The sequence below is a fragment of the Telopea speciosissima genome, chromosome 4, assembly GCF_018873765.1.
Source record: "Telopea speciosissima isolate NSW1024214 ecotype Mountain lineage chromosome 4, Tspe_v1, whole genome shotgun sequence".
Lineage (NCBI taxonomy): Eukaryota > Viridiplantae > Streptophyta > Magnoliopsida > Proteales > Proteaceae > Telopea > Telopea speciosissima.
The window spans coordinates 14,086,632-14,111,158 of record NC_057919.1 but is presented as its reverse complement, the minus strand read 5'-3'; the positions used below and the strand labels follow the sequence as shown (position 1 = coordinate 14,111,158).

Below are 24,527 nucleotides of genomic sequence, written 5' to 3'. Positions count from 1 at the left end.
TAACAAATAAGTAACTCAGGATCACCAAAAAAGCAATACCAATTTTGATTTACTTGATTCTTATCTGAGCTCCATTTAAGTACTCCAGGAACACCCAAGCTGCAGCAACACCAACTCCCACAGCGCAATCAGCCAATATGGAACCCCTCTTTACCTCTGCTTTGGAACCAGAGGCCTCTGGACTAAACCCCAGTTCTGAAAGCTTCTTGTGTGATTCTGCAGAGTCTCTGAACAACGCATCCTTATCCTGCCGCCAAAAAACATGGTTACTGTTATGGCTTGGTACAAGAAGACATTGAAAACCTTTTTGCGCATTTGAGAAAATCTTGTCCTTGACAACCAGGCATGCACACACACACACACAATGAACTTAGAGACACAATGACCTTTGAGTCTGACAGAAGCCACAAGACAGGAACTTCAGGGTTATGGTTCACAGTTTGATTAGGGAATGATACTATATTACAAGCCAAACTTCTGCTTGGAAAGGACACCATGATGCGAACATGTGCACCTATGCAGAATGAAATGTGTTGGTCACTTGCTCTTCAGAAGCATAAAAGAAAAATGGATCTTGCATCCTATACAAATCACTCAGCCCACCTGTGCATCAAACTGAAATGACTGGGATATTTATTTAGTAGCCTATGGCCCAAAACAAACACTGAAAGACATACCAAATGTGTACTTTTTTTTCCCTTGGGAAAGTAAATATGCAGAACTTTGATAGGTGCAGAACCACCAAAGAACACAACAAAAACTAATTATCCAAAAGAAAATAACCACAAAAGAGTCAGTGGATTACTGGGGACTTTCATGCTACGAAATTCACTTTGCCTATTAAGGCATCAATTTGAGTCTTGGGATGAGCAATAATATTGGTTATAACCCAAAAATCAGACCTACTTGGATTACTAACCCTTCTTCATATGTAGTTCTGGAGGATCACTTTGCAGTACGATTCAGGATCCTCAGAGAATTCATGAAGGAGTTAAAGTCGATCAGTAATTAATTGAAAGTATCAATTCAAATAGCTGTCTGCCCGGATCTCATAAACAAAGAGTCAAGGTCAATATGTAACAGATGTATTTTCTTTGGACCTAACCTAATTTGTTTTATCTATTTCGTGTCTAGCTCTAATGAATAATCAAACAATTACCTCTCCACCATGCTCAGAGGGTGCTTTGCTCACTTCCTTCGCATTCAAAACACCAATCTGCAATAACATGGAAGGGGAAATAAATCAAAACAAGAAAAAAGAATATGAAAGCCCACACATAGGGCAAAAAGAACAATAGTCAGTCTCAAATTATTTTTCAAAACCCTTTCATATTGGAAACAGGGCAGATGAGATAGCTGCATTGCTTGAAAACTGGGATATTTATTAAGTAGCCAATGGCCCAAAACAAACACTGAAAGACAACCAAATGTGTACTTTTTTTCCCTTGGGAAATTCAATATGCAGAACTTTGATAGGTGCAGAACAACCAAAGAACACAACAAAAACTACTTATCCAAAAGAAAATAACCACAAAAGGTTAGTGGATTACTGGACTTTCTTGTTACGAAATTCACTTTGCCTATTAAGGCATCAAATTGAGTCTTGGGAAGAGCAATTATATTGGCTATAACCCAAAAATCAAACCTACTTGGATTACTAACCCATCTTCATATGTAGTTCTTAAGGATCACTTGGCAGTTCTGAGTAGCACATGTTTTGATTTTACAGACTGGATGGTAACTAAATAAACTCAACAGAATGCTCAGTCGAATCGGCAGGGAGCAGATCCCTAGGGCAAGTTGAATCAACCATGGAAACTTAACAGCACTAACAATAATTAAAATTATTAACATAAATCATGTTATTTTTGTTGTATGAGGGTAAATACGATCAATTCACATGTATACTTGAAAAATGGGTAAGAAAATGACAAGGATTGAAAATGACATAATGACACGTCAGTTTCAAATTATTTTCTGAAAACCTTTTTACACTGGAAACATGGCAGATGAGATAGCTGCACTGCTAAAAAGAAGGTGCTCCAGCTTATTGGTTTGGTGAGAAGCCGAAAATACAAAGTTAAATCTTCGACGTTGAACTCTTTAGTAGCTTCTTCTACATGTTGACTTTCCGTCTTTGAAGCTTCAGGCATTGTCTCTTTCTTTTCATCACAATTCACTATTATCACTGCAGCTTTATCTTCAACTTGTGCTCTCTCAATTTCCTTTGGTAATGTAAATTTGTATTCAGCCACTGATTTAACACTGGTGCTGATATATTTCCAACACTCACTTGCAAGCTGAATCTCATTGATTGAGGCTTCAAGTTTTCTTCAGATTTGAAGGACTTTTGGTGGTGATGTTGTCAAAGAGAATTTATTTGACCTTGTCATCAAGCTCTGAACGCCCGTGGTAAATATTTTCTACTCAAATCTTCCTTCATCTCTACCCAATTAATAGATGTTTTGCATTCATACTAAAGATTTCTCTCAATAGTTCTCCACCACTCAAGGGTTGGCCCCACTAGATTAGTACGAGCTAACCCCATCTTCCTAGGCTCAAATAGATCATAACAATCAAAATAATCAACTGAAGCAGTTAACCAATCACAAAATACTTGTAGATTGTGTCTGCCATCATAGTCCCTCAACTCGTAAGCCTCTGGAGGTCTAGGTTGTTCCCTGCAGTCTTTGTATTCTCTGTTCCTTCTATTAGGGCAAAGAACTTCGGATTGTTCTTGATATCTGTCTTGAAGAGAGTGGTAGATTGCTATCCCTTACTGGAGTGGTTTGGATTTGTTTAATTTGCCGAAAACTTTCATTCATAGCTCTCTGATCAATTAGTAGTTGCTGAAGCATCTTGATAACCTTTGCCATAGGATCGGGAGCTGCTGTCAACACTGGTCTACCATATCCACCCATGCTCTGATACCACTTATTGTAGTCCTAGATTGGTAGGAGACCAACTAGGAGCCAGTAAACTAGGATCTATTATGAACAAGTGAATCGGCTAGGTCAAAATAGGATTTTTTGTGAAATTAGGGTTAGGGTTTGGTTAGGGTTTGATGTGTTGGTTATGCTAGGCAGGTATAGGGGAGTCTATCAGTGAAGGTCCTGGGATTTTTTGATGGATGGAAATGTGTAAACTTGAATGGGCAGCAACTTAGGTTTAGGGTTTAAGGTTGTTGAAAGGTGCAAGATAATGGAATCTAGGATTTACAATAACAGGAAATCAGGTTGTTGAATGGGCTTAATATTTAGGTTAAATGTGGTTAAGATGGAGGGGAATATATGCTGAAAGTTACGGCTAAATTAGATGGTTAAATTTGGAGTTATGGAGATTTCCCAGTAGAGATAGGAGAGGGGTAAAAGTGTAATTTCAGACAATCGACTGGGTAGATGGGTATGAAACTTGAATCAAACCTCGGTTAGGGTTTGGAGGTGATTCAATCAAAGTTTCAGCAGGTTCTAACGGTAAGATTTGGCTAGGTAGAATTCTCACGAAAATCACCTTGCATGTAACCTTCGAGAAGGGAAGAAGAATAGTTGCAGGTTTTCAGTTTTAGACTTATTTGTGTATGAAGAACAGATTGGATCAGATTTGAGGTGATGTTCTAGGCCTGAACAGTGCTTGACGATGCAGAAATCACTCTTGAAATCATAACTTGAATGTAACAGCAATGGAGAAAACAAATAACCAATTCGAACCACCCAGGCTTCACACCGCAAGGTGTCGATTGGATCAAACACCAATCCCACCAGCCTTGATCAAACACAAGACAAAAAATTTCAATGGAGAAGAAGAGCAGCAAAGCTTTCCATTAATCAAAATTCGTGTTCAATGTCCCCCCCCCCTTACAATTTTATATAAAAGACTAAAAAATTGACTCCTACACCAAAAAGGAAAGGCCTAACCCAATCCATAACCTATTAGGTAACCTAAACTGACTAGGGAACTGAAATACTAAAGGAAATAGACTCAAAACATGGTTGGACTTATAGAGTCCTAATCCAGCCCAACTTACATAAAAATTAAACAACCACATCACCACTTAACCAAGTCACATGATCACTAACCAAATAAAAAGAAATCTACCAACTAACGCCGTATGTAACCTTTAATACCCATAGTTTAGGCCCATAAAAGTGGCCTATTACATTGAAAACCCATGGGATCAAAGGCCCACATGTATATAACCCAATCCTAGACTTATTCCTAAGGAAAGAAGCCCAGTTTGGTGATAAATCTGCATCAACAGGGCCACAGACATCACCTCCCTTATGGAGATGATGGTGGTTATGAACACTTTGATAAAAGTTGGGATGTTAAGAAGAAGGTAAAATTAGGGCTGTGTTTGGTAACGTTCTACGAAACGTGTTTCCCTGTACTTATGTTCCACAAGAACGAAAAAAGGGGCAAATGGCGTTTGGCAAAATGGTTCATTATTTGTTCCCAAAGAACGAACCGGATGCCTTTTTGTCTATAAAACGACTTCGACGAAACACCTTCGTCTGTTCCATGGAACATCCCCACGGCACAAAAAATCGAGGGTTATTGTGCAAAGGCTCGAGGGAGGAAGCTTTTAGGTATTCACTCTTGATGAAGAAACGAACGAAGGGGATAGCAGGCTGAAACTCCAACACCAAAGGTGTCTCTCTCTCTCTCTCTCTCTCTCTCTCTCTCTCTCTCTCTCTCTCTCTCTCTAAACTTGTGCGTAGCCCTTAAAATTGAAACTCTAACGTGTAATGGGTTTGATTTTTTGCACATTTGAGGTGCTCCTGCAGGTTCTATTTCGCTCGTCCTTAAAACAGAGACGAAGAGACCTCACCTCCCGTCTTCAATCATGAATTCACCCAACCACAAAGTCATAGGCCCATCTGCCTCTTCCCTGTTCACCTTGAAAGGGGAGGAGAAATCATCCCTTTACGGCAAACCTTCTAGGCAGTTCTCTCTTGCGGTGGTCTCTGTTCTCTCTCGTGGCTCGGGGCAATGCTCGCCCAACTCTCCACTCTTCACTCTTCGTCTTCAAGGATAGCAAGTGTGGGACTACCGTCCATTCTGATTGTTCTTTGTCTGAAGTCTAAACTATGTTTTTTCTTGCCGTTCCTTTTTGGGGGCTATTGGGGTTGATTTGATTGTATTTTTTATGTAGGGGGATACCTAAAAACTAGGGCTCCTACATGGGTTGCTACTTAGGATGACTAATGGGTTAAAACTCATATGACAGCAGGCAACAGAAATGGGTAGCAGCAGCGTATACAGACTCATATGCATTAATAAAACATTGAATCTATGCAATAATGAACAATACAGAATAGAACTCATAGCATCATTTCCACAAACATTTGATAGGCAAAATGGGGAAGAGGAAACAATACATAAATTACCAAATCAAGTGCAGAGACCTTTCAATACTCTAAAAAGAATTCATGCTGTACTAATCCTAGGCATGCATTCCAATAGAGAATAAGACATAAGGAAGTATGAAGAAGATGCACCAAAACTAACAGCAGTATAAGTGCATATCAGGTCAGAAAATAAAAGGGTTCCAGATGTTTAATTAGTAAGTATGACAAGGAGGGGAAGGGTAGTGATGAGCATGCATTCGGGTAGGGGATGTGATAAACAGAAAAAGAAAAAAGAAGAAAAACTGAGTAGGCCTGGCTGGATAAGAGGGGAAAAAGAAGGGGGGGGAGAGGAACAGAAATGACTTACCTGTTGTATTGCTGTAACAGAGTAGGAGAGAAGAAGAAGAAGAAAATCCATTTGGGGGGTTGAGGGGAGAAGATGCTCCACGCAAGAGAGGAGAAGGAGACCCAAGAGCCAATAGCTTCTTTCATTTCATTTCTTAACATTCAACATCTTCTGGCCGAATGGCCTGTACATAGCTTAAGAAAAGAAAACAAAACAATAGAAAATTATTGATCTCCCCCTTGGGAAGACCAATCTAAGGGAAGCACACCAGCTAAGCTGTTTCCTAAGGGAGCACAAGTTCCAATAAGTCCTCCTAGTCAACTAAAGGTGCTGATCCAAGTGGGCCTGGACCTAGACCAGAATTACAAATGGAACCAAAACTAAGCCAAAAAAACTGAACCAAGCCGAACCAAACTGAACCAAAATTACATATGACCCAAATCACAATAAAAGATTAAAAATTACTTAGGCCAGCAAAAGTACTCCAGATCAGCGCCTCAATCCATTACGAAAGAAATCTCCGTCCAACCAAAGTGAGCCTGATCCAAGCTGAAGATGTCTTCGCAGTCTTCGTTGGTAAACTCTTCGAAAGTCTTTAGGAATGGGAAGAAGAAGAGCAGCCTTGACTAGGCTGAATTTCGTTGGAGCCTTTTAGAGTTTTTTTAGTTTTTTTAGGAAGGGCAAAACAGTCTTTTTATTATGTTTTATTTCTCTTAGTTCCCCTCCACGATTTTAGAGGGATAGGTATTTTAATTGTTTATTGTTTTAACTTATACTCCCATTCAGAGTATAAGTCTATTTCTATTTTATGCTTTATTATTAGGACTCAGATTAGGACTGCCCACTCCTAGTCTGACTAGGACTTGCTTTAGATTGATTATTTGTAAGGCCTTTGGCCCCCCTTTATTATTATAAATAGTAGAATCGTGGGAGGCTCCCGACAACAGATTTGAATTTAAAAAAGTGTTTTTCGTGGTTGCTTGCTGCTCCTTGCTCTCCAAGAGTGTTTGCATCCTTGTGGGCTTATCAAGGTGGAAGGGTGGCTGGAATCCTGCGACTCCTTACGCCGTGACGGCTGGGAGGATCCCTATTTCGAAAGTGGTTTCATCCTTCAACAATCCAAGCTGCTGCCGGAGGAATCCAGTGTAAGTTGGATTTAATTTTCCTGTTTACCTTTCCTTTCCCTTCCCCAATCGATCCCCTTTCTCTTCTGTCCGATTTTCATAAACCCTAGGAGACCCTAAATCCTGTTCAGATCTGTTCCTCCATCGGAATCTGATCAGATTTGGACCATAGCTTCCCTTCACCATCAGCTAGACTCGATCCTAGCTGCTGCCCATTCTGTCCAGCCAAACCCTAAAATCCCTCTTCTCCTTTAAACCCTAAAAAACCCTAATTTTCTGCTGGGACATATTCAGCCATCAGAAAACCTCCCTGCTGCAGCCGAACCTTCCCCCTAGTCCCTCTAACACTTGACCTTAACCCCTGCCCCTGAATCCTACTGTAAACCCTAGTTTTGGCTATTTACCTAATTTTAAAAACCCAAAACCCTAACCCTAAATCTGCAGAATTTTGAAACCTAACCAAATTCAGATATTTTTATACCATAATGACCCTCTAAACCTGCAGATTAAAACCCTATAAACCCCATTCCCAAATTCCCATCCTAAATCCTAATTTTGCCCTCAAACAGCCCCTAATAAGCCCGAAACAGCAGGCTTGCCCTAAGCTTGGTTCTACTTGGTTCCTAGTAGGATTATTTCCTATTTTAGGACTACATTACTCAGGTATTGCGCCCATTTATTGGTAAATTTCTGGTTGTATATTTTGACGACATCTTGATTTATAGCAAGGACACAACCGATCACTTGGAGCATTTACGCTGTGTGATGCGAGTTCTCCATTCAGCGAAGCTATATATCAATTTGAAGAAATGTTCTTTCATGCTGCCCAAGGTTCTTTTCCTTGGATTCATTGTCTCTTCCAAAGGCGTTAAAGCTGATCCGAAGAAGGTTCAAAGCATCATCGATTGGACAATTCCAAAGACCATCACTGAAGTTCGGAGTTTCCATGGCTTGGCCTCTTTTTATCGATGCTTCATCGAAGGATTCAACACCATCATGGCTCCTATAACAGAGTGTCTCGAAGGCAAAGGAAAATTTGAATGGACACCTACTGCTACTAAAGCCCTCACTCAAATTAAGAAGTGTATGACAGAGGCGCCTATCCTACGACTTCCCAACTTTGACATCATCTTTGAGGTGTCTACTGATGCTTCCCACGTTGGTATTGGTGGCGTTCTTATGCAAGTTGGACACCCAATCGCATTCTATAGTGAGAAGCAATGATGCAAAACGGCATTACTCCACTTATGACATGGAGTTGTATGCTGTGGTCCAAGTCTTGAAGCATTGGTGCCATTATTTGATTGGAAAAGAATTTATCTTATTTACCGACCATGAGGCCCTCAAGCATTTGCATTCACAAAAGTCGGTTAGCCAAAAACATGCCAAATGGGTAGCCTATTTGCAAGAGTTTGTCTTTGCTCTAAAATACAAGGCAGGAAAGGAGAACATGGTGGCCGATGCCCTCAGTCGGAAAATATTGGTGCTCAATACTTTTTCAGCCCATGCCATGAACATTGATCATATAAAGACTGAGTATCCCACAGACAAGGATTTTTCCAAGGTCGATAACACCTTGCAGCAAGGTGGGACAGATTTCAAATACTCACTACACGATGGCTATTTGTTTATGGGCACTCGTTTATGTATTCCCGCATCTTCCCTAAGGCAGCACCTTATTCGGGAACTACATGGAGGAGGGTTAGGTGGACACTTTGGGCGTGATAAGACTCTCCTACAAGTTGTTGACCGTTACTATTGGCCTCACCTTCTCAAGGATGTTGAGCATGAGATCAAACAATGTCGTACATGTCAACTGGCAAAAGAAACTAAGCAAAATACTGGTTTGTACTCCCCGCTGCCCATTCCACATTCGCCATGGGTTCACATAAGTATGGATTTTGTGCTTGGTCCTTCTCCTACTCGAGACAAGCATGATTCTATATTTGTGGTTGTTGATCGTTTCTCCAAAATGGCCCATTTTATCCCATGCCGTAAGACATCTGATGCACGGCACATTGCTATACTCTTCTTCAAAGAAGTTGTTCGCCTTCATGGACTCCCTGAGTCTATTGTTTCGGATCCTGATGTCAAGTTCATAAGCTACTTTTGGAAAACTCTATGGCTGAAAACCAATACCCAGTTGAACTTCCCTACGGCATTCCATCCTCAATACCGATGGGCAAACAGAAGTTGTCAACCAGAGCTTAGGTAATCTTCTTCCTTTTTTGGTAAGGGGATTACGAGAAGACTTGGCCATCAATTCTTGACATAGTCGAGTTTGCCTATAATAGCTCGGTTAACCGCACCACGGGTCGCACCCCTTTTGAGATAGTGCTTTGAGTCCAACCTCGACGTCCAATAGACTTTGTCCCACTCCCTCCTAATGCCCGGGTCAGCATTGAGGCAGATGAATTTATTAGGCGCATCACTAAGGTACATGTAAATGTGCGTCAACGTATTGCCCTTTGCAATGATTCTTATGTTGCAAATGCTAACCGGCACCGGCGTTTAGTCACTTTTTCACCCGGTGACATGGTTATGGTTCGTATTCCTGCTAAGAGGATTATGACTGGAATCAACCACAAGTTGCACCCACGAAAGATGGGTCCCTACATAGTGCTCAAGCAAATTGGTCCTAATGTTTATCTCTTAGAGTTGCCATCCGACATGAGCATTACCAATGTATTCAATGTGTCTGATCTCACTCTTGACACCTGTCATCATTCCGATGATGGCGATACCGAGCACTCTCTGCGTCTTCCCCAATTCAAGGCTACCCCGAAGGATACCATTGAAGACGTGCTTGATGACCATTATGTCGCAACTTGTAATGGGGGGTATCACAAGTTTCTCGTCAAATGGAAAGGACACCTGAGAACTGATCTTACTCGGATCCATGCCGATGATTTCAAACACCTTGATCCGGATCTCTTTGAAGAGTACAAGACTATCCAACATTCATCGAGGATGAATGATTTCAACATGGGGGGAGTTGATGCAGAGCATCCAGCTAATCCAACTAACAGCCCACCATCAAGAAGGCCTGATCACTACTTTGTTAAGAAGTATGCTAGGCTAAAGGCCTAGTCTAAGCCCATAGCCCAGCAGCAACCAAAGGCCCAGCCCAACTAAGAATTCATGTGCATAGGCCCAAGCCTGGCCAGTAGTAGCAGGCCTAGCCCATGGCTAATCCTCTTGGGCCTAGGACCAGATCAGACCACCTTGGTTGACCCTCTTTATTCTTGTCTTTTGAGTTTCCTTAAAGTCATTGGTAGTAGGTTACTAAAGTCATGTTTGTAACTTAAAGTCATTAGTGGTAGGTTACTAAAGCCTTAGTGGTAACTTAAAGTCATTGGTGGTAGGTTACTAAAATCTTGGTTGTAACCTAAAGTCATTGGTGGTAGGTTACTAAAGTCATGGTCATTAATGGTAGGTTACTAAAGTCATGGTTGTAACCTAAAGTCATTGGTAGTAGGTTATTAAAGTCATGTTTATAAGTCATTGGTGGTTGTAACCTATAAGCATTTATGCCTCTATCCTCATACTATATAAAGAGACCATGGCTGCTCATAGAAGGAGGAATTACAACCAACAAATCAATCTCCTTGTGAGTTCTTTACTTGTTAGCAAGTGGCCTTGAGTGGATCTCTCTTGGCGGCCTAGGTGGGACTCTAGTTGTCTAATTTATCTTTTATTTATCATCTTTATCCTCAAGCATCCATCATCCATTACGGCAGATCATCCTCAAGTAAGTTATCAAGACATCTTATATTCTGTTCCTGCACCCTTCTTCCATTTGCACCCCTTGCTGCCATTAAACCCTACACATAACCCAATTTCCATAACCCTCTAGTCGTGGCTTTTTCTTTATCTCCATTCAAACCAGCAGCCAACCACACTAATCAACCTTAACCTAATCAAACCCATTTCAGTTCAGACCCTATTCTCTACCAATTTTCGATCTTAGCGTGCTAACCATTTCAGGTCTGCACCATCTTTTGTGTTCAGATTGTTACAAAGATCTTCATACTTCTTCACCCTTACTTTCCCAACAATTTTCTTAACTTCATTTTTGGAAAATTTATACCTTTTTAGAGCACTTTGGTGATCGAGTATTCTATTGCTTTTTCCCTTGCTCTGTAGTTTGTTCACGATTTTCCTGACGGATATGGCTAGATACTATTCAGTGCAACCACTATCATAGTCTTTTTTACGGTATGTGATCTTATTTTTTCCTCGTTTAGCTTAGATCCTTGAGACTGATTTGTTGTTGAAATTGTGGCCTATACATTCCTTTTATTTTTCTTAAAAATCTGATCATATGAATTATGAAGTGCCAAGATAACATGTTTATTATATTTTAATAAATGTAAAACAAGATCAGGCAGATTAGGTTTGCTCCATTGCAAGTTTGCAACCTAGTGGTCGTGTGGGTTCGAGTTCGGGAAACAGCCTCTCCACAAAGCGGGGGTAAGGTTGTGTACATTATGACCCTTCCCAGACCCCAAAGTGGCCGAAGCCTCGTGTACGAGGACCCTTGCCTACTTGTCACCGTGTCCGGGTAGCAACACAGCATGTCGCTTAGAGGGGATACCCTAGCATAAGGATGATAAGACATAGATAATTAAAAATAAAAATACTTGTAAAAAAGGATCCATGCAAAAGGTGATTGGTTGAATATAGTACAGTGCCGGCTGCCTAACTGGCGCACAAAGAATATATATATATATAAATAAAAGTAGTAACCGTAATGCATTAAACAGACAATCTCAACACTTTTAAAAACGCACATAACATGATGAAAAGGTTCTAACATTTAACATGTGAATCAACTCCAATAATCCTTAAGTAATACATATACAATTCAAAGAACCTAAATAAAGGATATGGCGGATCAATCAAAGCAGTGTGAATCAAGCAAAGCAAAGTGCAATTAGTATAGTATACTGTACTAAACTACCTCATGATTCCACACAACTACCTCAAGAATTTTATCCAGTATTGATTCTGTTATTAGTCCTGGTTTATCAACTAAATTGGAACTCCATTACACCCTGATCAACTGACTTGAGCAGATCGGAATCAGAAAATTGGTCACTTAGAGTTGACTTTGACTCGGAGGAAAAAATAGTAATCATAAATTACGGAATTTTATTATATATCACATTTTTAAACTAGAAGGAATAAGTTGATACCATAGTTGTCATGGCGCCGCCATGGCGTCCTGGCGTTGGGAGAGGGGGCATATCGAGCTACGCCATGGTGGATGTCAATATATCGTTCGATATGGCTTCCATGGCGTCGCCATGGACGCCATACCACGATATGTTGGCATATCGGTCGATATTTGTACATATAAAAGTTAGATTAAAATTTTTTTTTTTTAAACCATTTAATAGCTTAGATGCTTTGCTCCAAATCACATACACTAAAGAAAGATATTGCTATCAAGCTTCAAGAAATGAGTTAGCCTATCATTTGATTTTTACTATTGCTTTCAATTATTTGATAGGTTAATATATATTTTCAATTTTTCATACTTTCATATACACTAATGGATATTAGTTACACTTTCATGAATTAAACCATAGTGGCATAGTATATTAGTAGTAGTGTAGTACACTTTCATGTTGATTTTTGATGTTATAGGACATATATTATAGCATACTAAATGACATTAAAAATACAGAAAATAAAAAATTAAACATGGTCGACATGCTCGCCATGGACGCCACGTGGGGCGGCGACATGTCGATATATCGACGTGACACCCTTCCACGATGGGATCGCCGTGACGCCGTGACAACTATGGTTGATACAACTTTTCACGGTATTAACATGTGATAGCACTATATATATATATATATAGATTTTCTTATTGACACCCCTTAATGTGTCAAATGATATGTAACCTTACTCTTTTTTTTTTTTTACCCTTTTAGTATAATACAATTTCTTTTCCAATGAGGGTAAATACAATCATTTCACATGTATACTTGAAAATTTTCACACGTAAACTTGAAATATGAGCAAGACAATGACAGGTTTTGATAATGACATAATGACAAGTCAGTTTCAATTTATTTTGAAAACTCTTTTATACTGGACACATGGCAGATGAGATAGCTGCACTGGTTGTAGAAAAAGAAGGTGCTCCAGCATCTTGGTTTGGTTGAGAAGCCGAAAATAAATATCCAAAATTTGAGTCAGAAGCAAATCCAATCCCAGAAACAATTAATGCATTAGAATACTCAACCGTTGATTGGAATAATGATAATACCTCATCTTGTGGATTTGATGAAGTTGAAATCTCAGAAGTTGCCCGTGGACTAGGTGGTATAGAAGATGTTAAAGCTGCAGGTGTCAGACCAAATCCATCCTGACCTGAAGTGGAACAAGTTCCCCTACTACGGGTTTGTGAAGTTTCTACCATTGAGGATCCACCACTCCTTGCACCAAGGCAAACAGTTGTCATATCCGAGTTTGGTGGGTCCGTTGGCGATGTGGCTGGAATATTTATCTGAGGTGCAGGGATTCTTGGCTCCATTAATAGCATTCCCAAATCTTCTTGAAATAGTCTTTTTCCATTTTGAGCCAAAGTTACCAATTTCAGAGCAGTATAGAAATCAAGCCTTTCAAGGTAACCCTTACGATTCTGATCGCAAAGAACCCATACCTGCAGATAAAGATGATGAATATCATACATTTGAAGTAAGCCATATATTATTTACCAGGTTTTAGCAAAACTACAGAGGCATTCTAGAAATTATTGGAATACAATAATTGGGGAAATAAAAATATAAAACGTGTTCTAGGAGACCAATCAGACTGTATCGGACCGTATCGTATCGGTGGGTATCGATACGATACTTATTTGACAAACAATTTGTATCGACCAATATGGGTCCATACGGTCTGATACGGATCGTTAAGCCGTCTTTAAACCTGCAAAACAGAAACCGTGAGTGAGATATGAAACCGAGAGTAACCGATGGACTTGGAAACTTGTTTTTCTCTTCGATCTGAGTTGGGGGGGGGGAATCTTCTAACATAAAAAACCACCCTTTGTTTCACCATTTCAACAAGTTTTGGAGATTTACAATGATTTGAGCACGAATTGAAACAGATTGGGCCAAAAAAGAGGCAAATTCGTAGATCATTTTTTTGAAATGTTATGCATCATAGATTAGTAGAACGAAGACAGAGCATATGATGTGTAATTTTAGTCACAGGATGATGGATTACCGATATGGTGCGAATTAAGAAAAGAGAAATATCGCAAAGTGACTATTTTAGATATCTGGGGTCAATCATAAGTAAAGAAGGTGACATAGAAGCTGATGTTTCACAGAGAATTAAAGTGGGATGGATGAACTGGAGAGGTGGTCCGGAGTGCTGTGTGACAGACATATTCTTTTATAACTTAAAGAAAAGTTCTATAGGACTGTTGTACGATCAGCTATGATGTAAGGGGCAGAATGCTAGACAGTTAAGAAGTGTCAAATTGATAAGCAATGTGTACCAGAGATGAGGATGTTAAGATGGATGTGTGCAAAAACAAAGAAGGATAAAGTACTGAATGAACGTATTAGAGCGGACTTGGGAGTCGCCCCGATCAATGACAAGCTCTGAGAGAGTCGTTTAAGGTGGTATGGTTGTATTCAACGGAGGCCTAGGGACGCCCCAATATGGAGGGGTGATATGATTCTGATTGAAGAACTAAAAGAGCTAAGGGCAGGCCTAAAATGACCATAGGAGAAGTGGTGAGGAAGAACATGCATATTCAAGGTCTTGTTCCAAGTATGACCTCGAATAGAGCCAATTGGAGCTCAAGGATCCATGTAGCAGACCCATTTAGCTGAGATTCTCCTGACGTGATGGGTTGGGCCTCTTTCCTCTTACTATCTTTCATGAGTTCATCCTTCTTTTTTTTTTTGCTCTTTCCCCATCCCTCTCCTCTCATCTTTTCTTTCCCTTTTTTGGTTAGATCTCAGTTGTTCTTACTTTGTTTGTTTGGATCCATGTAGCTGACCCCAATAAGTTGGGATAAGGCTGAGTCTATCATTGTTATGCATCATAGATCAGGTAAAAATGACTTAAATCCTTTCATGAAGCCGATATATATTGGCATATTGCATAATAAGGTGTTTTATGATTCAAAACTGTATTTTATATGTATCATAAGCAGATCCATGCATTTCTTGACCATTTCCATGTGTATCTTGCATCTCTTCGATACAATACGTCTCTTAAAATCACCCCTCCAATACGATACCCAATATGGATACTTAAATCCTTTTCTAGAACAACGTCTTCATGAAGATAATCACTGTTACAGACTAACAAGAACAATAACATACTGGATATAAATCACATCTTATATGCATTGCAATACTGTCACACAAAAAAAAATTTGACAAGTACAAAAGCTAACCCTTTGTAACCATACAACATAAAAGGTCATTAAAAGCTCAGATCAAGAAACAAAAGTACACCACGATTCTTCCCAAGACTTTAGCATCCATCCATAGTTCAAAATCTCATTTCGGTAGGCCATTTTGATCAGACTGAAATGAGTGAAATACTGAAATTTCAGAGAGATTTCAACGAAAATGTGTATTTTTTCCATGAGTCTCACTTGGCAAATTCCAGGGGGACCAAACGGCCCAAATGGCCGAAATTTTCAGTCGAAGCAACAACTCAGCCTTATCCCAACTAAATGGGGTTGACAACATGGATCCTTGCAAAGACAAAAGACAAATAACAATAGTAAAAAGAAAAAGAACACAATAATAATCTGAGCACTATTCCAACTAAAAGAGGTTGGGTATATGGATCCTTGCCCTCCAATCAGCTCTGTCGAGGTCATACTTGAAACAAGACCACCACTTCTCATTTTAGGTCTGCCCCTAGCTCCTATAATACATTCAATCTGAATCAAGTCACTCTTCCGAACTGTAGCATTCAAAGGCCTCGTAGGGTCATTTTAGCTCTCTCTCTCTGTTATGCTTGGTGTTTACGAAGATGCCGCAAAGGGAGACAAGTGGAACTATTATCAGCAAATATGGAACAATAGATTGCATACAAGATGCAAATTTGGTGATACTACCATCCATTATGGAGGTGGGGTAACTAGGCAGAAACAACACATGGCAAGAGGATTCAAATGTTGCCATGTGTACAAAGTGCACTATAACTTCTAAGGGCATTTAAAGAGAAATCCAAAAAGGCAAAGGAAGATGAGGAAAGGTTCACAAAGAACTTGATGAAGGATTTTGAGGACTACGAAGGATAAAAAATAGTAGCGGAAGAGGATCTAGAGTTGTCCCAAGCAATTCGTGAGTCGCAACATGAAGCAAAAAATGCAAGATTGGAACAAGGAGCAATTCAGAAGAACACAATTTTCTCTACCAAAATTTTTGGGTCCTAGTGAAACCCCTAGTAGCTCCTCATCCCATCCACAGACAGGAAAGAGCAAGGGCAAGGAGCCATGAATGCATCTAGTGAAATCAAGGATGCAGCATATTTATATATGCTGATGGATGAGGTGGTGGAGATTAGGGAAAAGAATGTCATCTAGAAAGTAACTGACAATGTGGCAAATTACAAGGAGGTCAGAAATACCCTTATGTTGAAGATGAGGCATTTTTGTGGACACCGTGTGCAGCACATTGTATCAATTTGATGTTAAGGCACATCGGGGAAATGCCCAAGATCCAGAAATTAGTTGTTGATGCATCGAATACAATCTCCCTATTTATGAATCACTACTAACAACCAAGAATACTAGAAGCTTCTCTAACAACATCCAACCCACTAACTCACTAACAGAATCCCAGCTGGAGCCCACTAACTTGCTAAGCCATATTGTAATCTCTTGTCCAGTTCGGCTCTCTTCTTGATCTGGCGCTTCTTCTTATTTGCTGAGCTGGCTGAAGACGTCCACCTTGTCCATTTGGAATAGCAGTATCGACATCTTCATTAGCAGAAAAAGAATCTGGCATCAGCTCACTGCTAAGGGTATCAGTAATGAGCTGATCATTCATTACATTGATGAATATGTCATGGATTGAGTAGTCTACTCTTGATATGCTAGCTAATTATGGTTCCTAAAAGCCAACACCTATTTCCGAGGATACTTAATAAACATGATATGTGTGTATTGGCACAGCGAACTCTAGTGAATAACAGTATAACACAGGGTTGATTAGTAATTGTTAATAGGGCAAGTGTTATATGAAACCAATGCAATTCCTACGACTACAGACATAAATATTTTTTAGAGAGGGAAAAAAATATTTTAAAAACACGAATGTGAGTAAACGTAGAGTGCGCCTTAGGTTCAGAGAGACTTTTACCTCGTTAATATAACTTCAAACCCATTTTATGTCGTATAAGTGCGTAGCTGACTTGAAATTCCTATATGTAGAGTGAAGAACACTAGCAGTTCCGAATCCAATACAAGTATGTCATATTGTACAAGAATCCATGAGACATCAATGACAGGGAAAACTAAAGGTCGATATTCAAAGTGCTACTCTAGAATTCATTGGGGAGGGTCATTGAAATGTATTCTACAGCCATAAATATGAAATCAGAAAATTGGAGACCAAATAGTAAACATAGACACAAGATGTTGTGAAATACACAACCCATTCAGTACCTGCCAAAGGACATGATTGGGCAAGTTTGCATGTTGAAAGAATTCTTCGGCTTCAGATATACTAATCCGTCCATCTCCATCCAAATCTGCTATCGTAAAATATTCATGAAATCTATCTAGGTGTCGCCCCTTCATTGTCAACCAGCGATTGAAATTCACCAAAATCGCAGATCATGAAATGAACCAAAAGCCACAGCAACGAATTAGAAGCAGAACAGGAACAGCAATCAAAACCCTAGAGCCCGGGTTCGAGCCGATAATCATAAGAGGGCTTGATAGATATCATGACTTTCTTTTCTCCGCTTGCCCCTGCTGAAATTCAAAAATCCCGTCGCCCTTGATCCTCTCGCGTGGAATGTGATTGGCCCCCGCTGGTGCATAACCACACTGAACCGAGTTCAGATCTGCTACCTATATGGGGAAGGGTGGGGACAGATCTGAACCCTCCATGAGGTGTGGGACCCATGTCTCCATGGAGGGGTCAGATCTATCCCCACCCGTCCCCTTGTGGGTAGTTGATCCAGATTCGAACTGAACCTCTTCCCAATTTTCATATGTGCAAACAACGGCTGGCTCGATTGGTTGGAGGCATTGCAAGTTCCATGCATGCCTTCCAAGAGGTCTAGGGATCGGCTCGATTGGTTGTAGATTGTGGGTTTGTCTTAGCCTTTCCCCTTAGCTTGTAGTTGGGCTCTTGAGAGGTCGACACCTGTCCTCTCCACCCCAAACTATACCACACTCGGTGATCAAGGAATTGGAGAGGATTTTAATCTTAAAATTCTAGGGCTTTCTTTCCTGACACTACACAGTGAAGCAGAACGCTTCACTACTTGCCACATGGTAGTACATGGGTTAGTCCATGTGCTAGAGGACCGGACAAGTATCTCATTCATACAATTTCAACTTATTTATGAGTAAAGGAAGTAGCTAAAATTACAAAAGATGTAATTTTATATTTTATATTCATTTCCATTTGATGGTATTTTGGTACATTTACTAATACCTGGAACAAGAGTTTGAGCAACTTTCCTTGCGTATTTTGGATTAAAATTTGTTCATTAAGATGTATGTGGGGTCCTCTATCACATGGACTAACGCATGTATTGCCAAGTGGCAAGTAGTGAAGTATTATACTTCATTAGGGATAGTGAACCCTAGCAAGAACCAAAATTTTACATGACAAAAACTAAAGGGTTCGCCGATTACAATTTACAATCCTAAGTTGTTACTATGTTTTTTTTTTTTGGTCCTTGTATAATGGCAATTAGAACTAGCAAGTCAATTATTTAGAGGGTCTATATTTGTAATTTTACAAAAAAAATCATGACCAGTTTTCGATTCACGTTAACAAATCTCTTAAGAGGATAGTGTAATTAGACCTTCTCTTTGATCAACCAGCTTTGACTCCAGCTCGTTTGGTGTACTCCCTAACTCAAACGACACCATCTCAATTCCCTGGGCAGCACTCATCGTTGATGGGAAGAAACCCTTCCACTGCATGCACCGACTCAATTCCCTCCTCGACTCACCTCACTCTCTCATTCTCATATCTTCCCAGTGATCCAACACAAGTGTTGCTTTGAGATTTTGAGAAAATGGTTATTATGTATGAGGGAAGTTGGGAAACTCCAACCGACTGAACCGAATGCAAACAAAGAAGGGATTGAGGAATTCCTTGTAACTAAGTTTTTCTTTATTGTTCAAAATTCAGTGATACGATGTTTATAAATTGTGAGGACATGGCATGGTGGGGATGCGCCATGTGTCCTCCACCACACCCTCTTTGGGATAATAGAGATGAATTGAATCAAAATCACCACCTAGATTCTTAGGACTTAGGATCCACAAAAAAAGTTTGACTCCAAAGTAACCTATTTGGGACTAAGTGAATCATTGATATGAGTACGGATTTAGTTACAATCTGGGGAAGATGTTAGGCACCCTAGTCCATCCAGTTAAACAAGTCTTTATGTTGCTAGTCCAATTCGGTGTAACATGAAGAAAATAGTCCAAAGGTATGACATAAAGATACATTAATTGGAAGAGAATATTAGAAGCACTTACTTGAAGTACTTGGCTACAAAACAAAGGTTTGTATACTAGGATGCAAGGAAATAAACTAAAGAGCAGTGAGATATCACTGACTCATAGGCTCTATGACACAAAAAAGTTAGTACATAAAATAGGAATACATTCCATCAAAGAACATGGCAAGGGAACAACAAGCTTGAAGATGATACTTGAGCAATTTTCATGCATGTTATAACCGGACTATGGGCAGAACAATATAAAAGTATAAGCAACAGTGCGAAATATAAATGTAAATATCCAAATAAATATGCGTACTTGTAACTTGCAAAATATCGCCAAAGAAGACAGAAAGTTGGATCGAGTCGTATCTAGATGACACTCTCCTTAAGGCCTTTAATCGTCCCTTATTAGTGCAGACCAGGTACAGTGCGATTATACCTCCAAGATGAAACGATCCACTAATCACTAAAGACAACACTCCCAAAGTGATTACAGAAGGGGTCCGAAAGTTATACTCAACACTCCTCTTTCCAGAGGCAGAAAGGACGGACAGAAGCAGAGAAGGAACTCTCTCTGAGAAACAGAGAAGCAAACACTCTCCTTAAGTTGCAGTAAACGGGTACAGAAGAAGTAAAGTATACCCCTGCCAATACCCTTGTATTTATAGTATACGTAGAGGCAGGTTCTAAAAGGTAATGTATGTACATAGGCGTCCCTGTATACGTACAGGTACATCATGTGTCTCCTTGTGTATGTACAGGTACCAGTACATACTCGTACAGGCCTCAGCCGACTCGGTTTGGTTTGGTTCATGCGCGTGCATGCGCGTGATTTAAAAGCACCCCGGACCAACCCCCACGCAAGTGAGAAGACACACTTCTCTCTAAAGAACCCTATGTCCCTTAAGGACTCATGAAGACTTACAAGCAAGCTCACATCCTTGAAGCTAACCATTGTGGGACTAAATATCATTGATTCTTTTACAAATGCAACTCAAACAATGGAGGAAAATGAAAACTCAAATTTGAATAAAAATAGACAATGACAATGACCTTTTAAACAAGTAATAAAGACCTTTTGAATCTTTTAAAATCCAATCCAACAATGCATCACATGAAACAAGACTATGCAAGTCATTATAAGAATATGATCAAAAGTTCAAAACACGACATGTATATGGTAAATCCCAAAGAGACTTAAAATCTATCCTAAAACATGTTGAACATAAGTGCATATACCACGAGGGTTGGGGGTCATGAATATAAACAAACACATGTGAGATTACTCTAATATGCTATAGCTAGCAAGCCATAAGTACAACAAAGGTTTTGTGCATAACCCTCACCTACAGAGATGGGATTATGTGCATGACGATGTACATGATCGCTACCTATGAAGGTAGGATCACGCACACATAGGTGTGTGTATGACCTCTGCCTAGAGAGGTAGGATCACACACACACCACCTTTGCAACTAAAGAGAGAAGAAAATTGGTATAAAAACGGATTAAAACAAAGTAAAGAGGTTAGAAGATTACCTAGTCAATGAATTTTGAAGGGGAGGTGTTGGAGACCACTTTTAATTCAAGATGAAGGCCTCAGATTCGGATTCGGTTACCCAAGTATAAGGGTAGCAACACGTTCCCTTTCTAGCTCACTCAAAAGAAGAAAACTCAGTTGTGCAGAATTTTCCCTAAGCAAACTGGAAAAGGATCCCGCTCAATGTGAGAGGAATGTTATTTAAAATTTGTAGGAGCAAACATCTCTAGGTACGTCCAAGGATCATTGTATGGATCCACATCGTTCATTGGGAATCTCCCAAGGAAATTTTTCATCAACGGTGTGCGTTGGACGACAAACTTGTTCAATAAGGTGTAGCCATATAGATTTTGTGCAAAAAGGGTTAGTTGGGGGTCAAGGAATGTCCAAAGGTAGCCCCAAGGCTTCCAAATTGGCTCCATGCGCAATGGACATCATAATCTTCCAAGAAAGTAAAATGAAATATTCTGAAAATCTACAGAACTTGACAACGAAGCGGCCTGGCTTGACAACGAGACTCTATTGAAGAACAAGCATCATTGTTGAGTCGGAGGCTTCAAGTGTTGACCCACTTTAAGTGACTGTCGAGCTTTATGTCTATTAGCCACGATAGTGGCAACACACTGTTCGACAAAGGAAAGGGTTGTGTCGACGTTGAGATAGCTCGATCAACATTTGTTCGTTGTCGACTTGGGGGATGTCGATCGAGTATGTTTTGTTGCCTCTATGGTCGGTTCACTTTTGAACCATTCCCGTTCCAAGTTGAACGACATTAGGCCAGGCCTATTCTGGGTTTGGTTGGGAACCTTCAAATGCTCATATCTTTGGATCCGTACATCCGAATCAGGTGATTCAAAATCCATTTTTCTTGTTATTTAACGTACTTTGACTTGGCATAAAAATCAATGATTGGACTAGGTGGCATGTACTACCTCCAATGTGAGTCCCACTCCTTTGAAATGAAATCTTCTCCCTGACACCGCACTGCTCGATCTAAGAATTGGAGAGGATTTTTATCCTCACTAGTTCCATTATTTTGGTTGATTGAGCTACCCTGAGACTCGAGAGTGTCCTGATGTAACCCAATGAGTACAACAACTATTGGAAGGCCTTAGGGTTTTTTTAATCTTGAAAAGATCGATCCACAAGTATCCATATTGTACTATAAGTGGCAATTACTTAAGGACAATGATCGGTGGCACAACTCAATCCCACCAAGTATTGTTCAGGGCTTTGTTCGTGTTTCAACTTTCAACATCTCCTACTGTTCTGTTTGTGATTGTCTCATACAAGAGGAATGAGCATTATAAGATAAATTCTATCTATACTCTCAACCTTTTTTCGGTAAAAATCTATTTTCTCAACTTGATTCCAACAGTTTATTAACTTTAATTAGACCACTAAGTATAATATATGCAAGGGAAATTATCAGCGCCACCCCTTGAATTACACCCTTATTTTAATGTAACCCCACTAACGCACTTCGTACACAAATATCAAAATGAACCCAAAATCTAATGGGATTAACTGTGTGAAATGCAAATGACTAAAATAACCCATTCCCTATCCTCCTCTTATTAAAACTCTCCAATCACCCCCAAAAAAAGGGTGTAACTCAGGGGGTGGCGATGATAATTTCCTGCAATGCTTTTAAAAATGGAATTGGGAATTGAATTTGTCAGAGCCAATTCTAGGCTATTTGGGGCTTTGTTGGAAAACCAGGTTTTCTGACTCGACTCATCTTTTAAAAAAACCTGATGACTCAGCTTTGTCAAACCCGGTCAAGACGAGTCATGTTTTTTAATTCTAGAATGCAATAAATATGTATAAATTAGTAAAAAATCATAAAAATACAGAAAAATATGGGGGGGGGGGGAATCAAGTTATCACATATCAATGCACTTTGAGTTTATACCATTGAACAAGAGAAGGGAGTCGAGGAGTTGAGGCTTTCTTATTATTTTAGATTATGGATTTACTATTTAGTCATATCCGTCTCTAAGTGAACTAGTTTTAAGATTTTTTAAAAAATGACTAAATTCGCTAATTTTGTCATGACTCGGTTAAAAATACCAAGTCTTATTTGACTCGGACCATCTATGACCCAATCTTGTCACTTTTTACTCTGGCTTAGTCTACACAACTCTTGACTAGGTTTTTAAAAAATTTGGCTCGACTCAGGCGACTCGCCCCGGTCAAAACCTGGTTTTCCAACTATGGGCTAAACTTGAACTTTGCCCTTCACCTTTTTGTGGATAAACTCAAAATGGGTTTCGCATTAATTAATTAAGGGAAATTTACATATACCACCCCTGAGGTTTGACGAAAGGATATTTTCACCCCTCAGTTTTGAAAAATTCTACGTACCCCCCTAAGGTTTGCAAATTGTAACAAATAAACCCATTCCGTTAGTTTATGACTAACGCTGTTAAAATCAAAAGGTAAAGTGACAAAAATGCCCCTTCAAGGGGGGTGGAAAAAAACCTGCAACTCATCTTCCCCCAATCGATTGGCGAAGATGAGTTACAGGTATCCCCATCGATTGCTCCATCCATGGCTTCTAATGGAACACTTCAAGCTTGGCAAAGAGCTTGAAACACTTAAGTTGAAGAGATCTGATTCAGAGCACAAAAATAATGACGAAGTGAAGACTGATGGGGATTTGGATTTGACAAACCGGTGGAGAACCAGTAGGGAGGTTGAGTCGCCAGTTTCTGTTTCTGAAAATATTGACGCAGAGGCTCTTCTCCTTCTCACCACCTCTGAATCGAAATCACCGTCTCTTTCTTCAAATTCTTCAAATCCAAGGTGATAATCTGCTTCAAATCCTGCACATAAATTCAAACTCCAAAATCACGCTCTATCTTCTTTTAAAATGCTTGATCTATTTAACTGTTTTATTTCCTCTCTCGTAGCTGCTTCCACTATTATCCATCCTTTCACAATTACAGTATTAATGGAAACGATGACTCGTCTCCGAGCGATTCAAAGTCGTGTTCTTCATCTCTCACAAGTGAAGGTTGTTCTAAGGAAACTCGACCATGTCCGCTAAGAGTTCTCGCAATTGCAGCTCGTTGCAATGAGATGAGGCTCAAGGCCGGTGATCAGGTCTACTCAATTCTTTTCTTCTCTTTTTGTTCCAACTGTTAGATTCAATTTGATGAGATTTGTCTATAATACTTCGTAGCTCAAGATCTGATATTGAATTTGAAACCCTAACTCGTAACTCAAATAATTCCAGAAGAAATCTCAGAGAAATGGCGAAGTCGAAGAACCACATTGCGCATAACCAGTCACACAAGGCTCACAAGAATGGAATTAAGAAGCCCAAGAGGCACAGACACACATCCACCAAAGGAATGGATCCCAAGTTCTTGAGGAACCAGAGGTATGCTAGGAAGCACAACAAGAAGACCAGTGGATCCGGGACCGAGGAGGAAGAGTAAACAATGGAACACTACAACAAGACCGTT

General features: G+C 39.8%; 2 protein-coding genes across 4 annotated transcripts; both read left to right on the top strand.

Annotated features, from left to right (window-relative positions):
* Positions 1–3,035: 3,035 nt before the first annotated feature.
* On the top strand, positions 3,036–24,513 carry LOC122659703 (60S ribosomal protein L29-1-like). 3 transcript variants are annotated; one of them, XM_043854809.1, is made up of 3 exons: positions 3,036–3,051; positions 8,549–8,555; positions 24,302–24,513. In XM_043854809.1, exon 3 carries the CDS (start codon positions 24,312–24,314, stop codon positions 24,498–24,500), a length of 189 nt encoding a protein of 62 aa, XP_043710744.1. In that variant the 5' UTR covers positions 3,036–3,051; positions 8,549–8,555; positions 24,302–24,311; the 3' UTR covers positions 24,501–24,513. The 3 variants fall into 3 exon arrangements, with proteins under 3 accessions (XP_043710744.1, XP_043710743.1, XP_043710742.1); XM_043854807.1 differs by lacking the exons at positions 3,036–3,051; positions 8,549–8,555 and adding exons at positions 9,045–9,049; positions 23,578–23,583 and having other exon boundaries at positions 24,308–24,513; XM_043854808.1 differs by lacking the exon at positions 8,549–8,555 and having other exon boundaries at positions 3,036–3,052.
* LOC122658998 (uncharacterized mitochondrial protein AtMg00860-like) lies at positions 7,584–8,042 on the top strand. Its single transcript, XM_043854164.1, has one exon. The coding sequence runs from the start codon at positions 7,584–7,586 to the stop codon at positions 8,040–8,042; it is 459 nt and encodes a 152-aa protein (XP_043710099.1).
* Positions 24,514–24,527: the final 14 nt, after the last annotated feature.

Excerpts from the sequence above, each read along its gene's own strand:
- LOC122658998 (XM_043854164.1), top strand. The coding sequence starts at position 7,584 with ATGCGAGTTCTCCATTCAGCGAAGCTATATATCAATTTGAAGAAATGT.
- LOC122659703 (XM_043854809.1), top strand. The coding sequence starts at position 24,312 with ATGGCGAAGTCGAAGAACCACATTGCGCATAACCAGTCACACAAGGCT.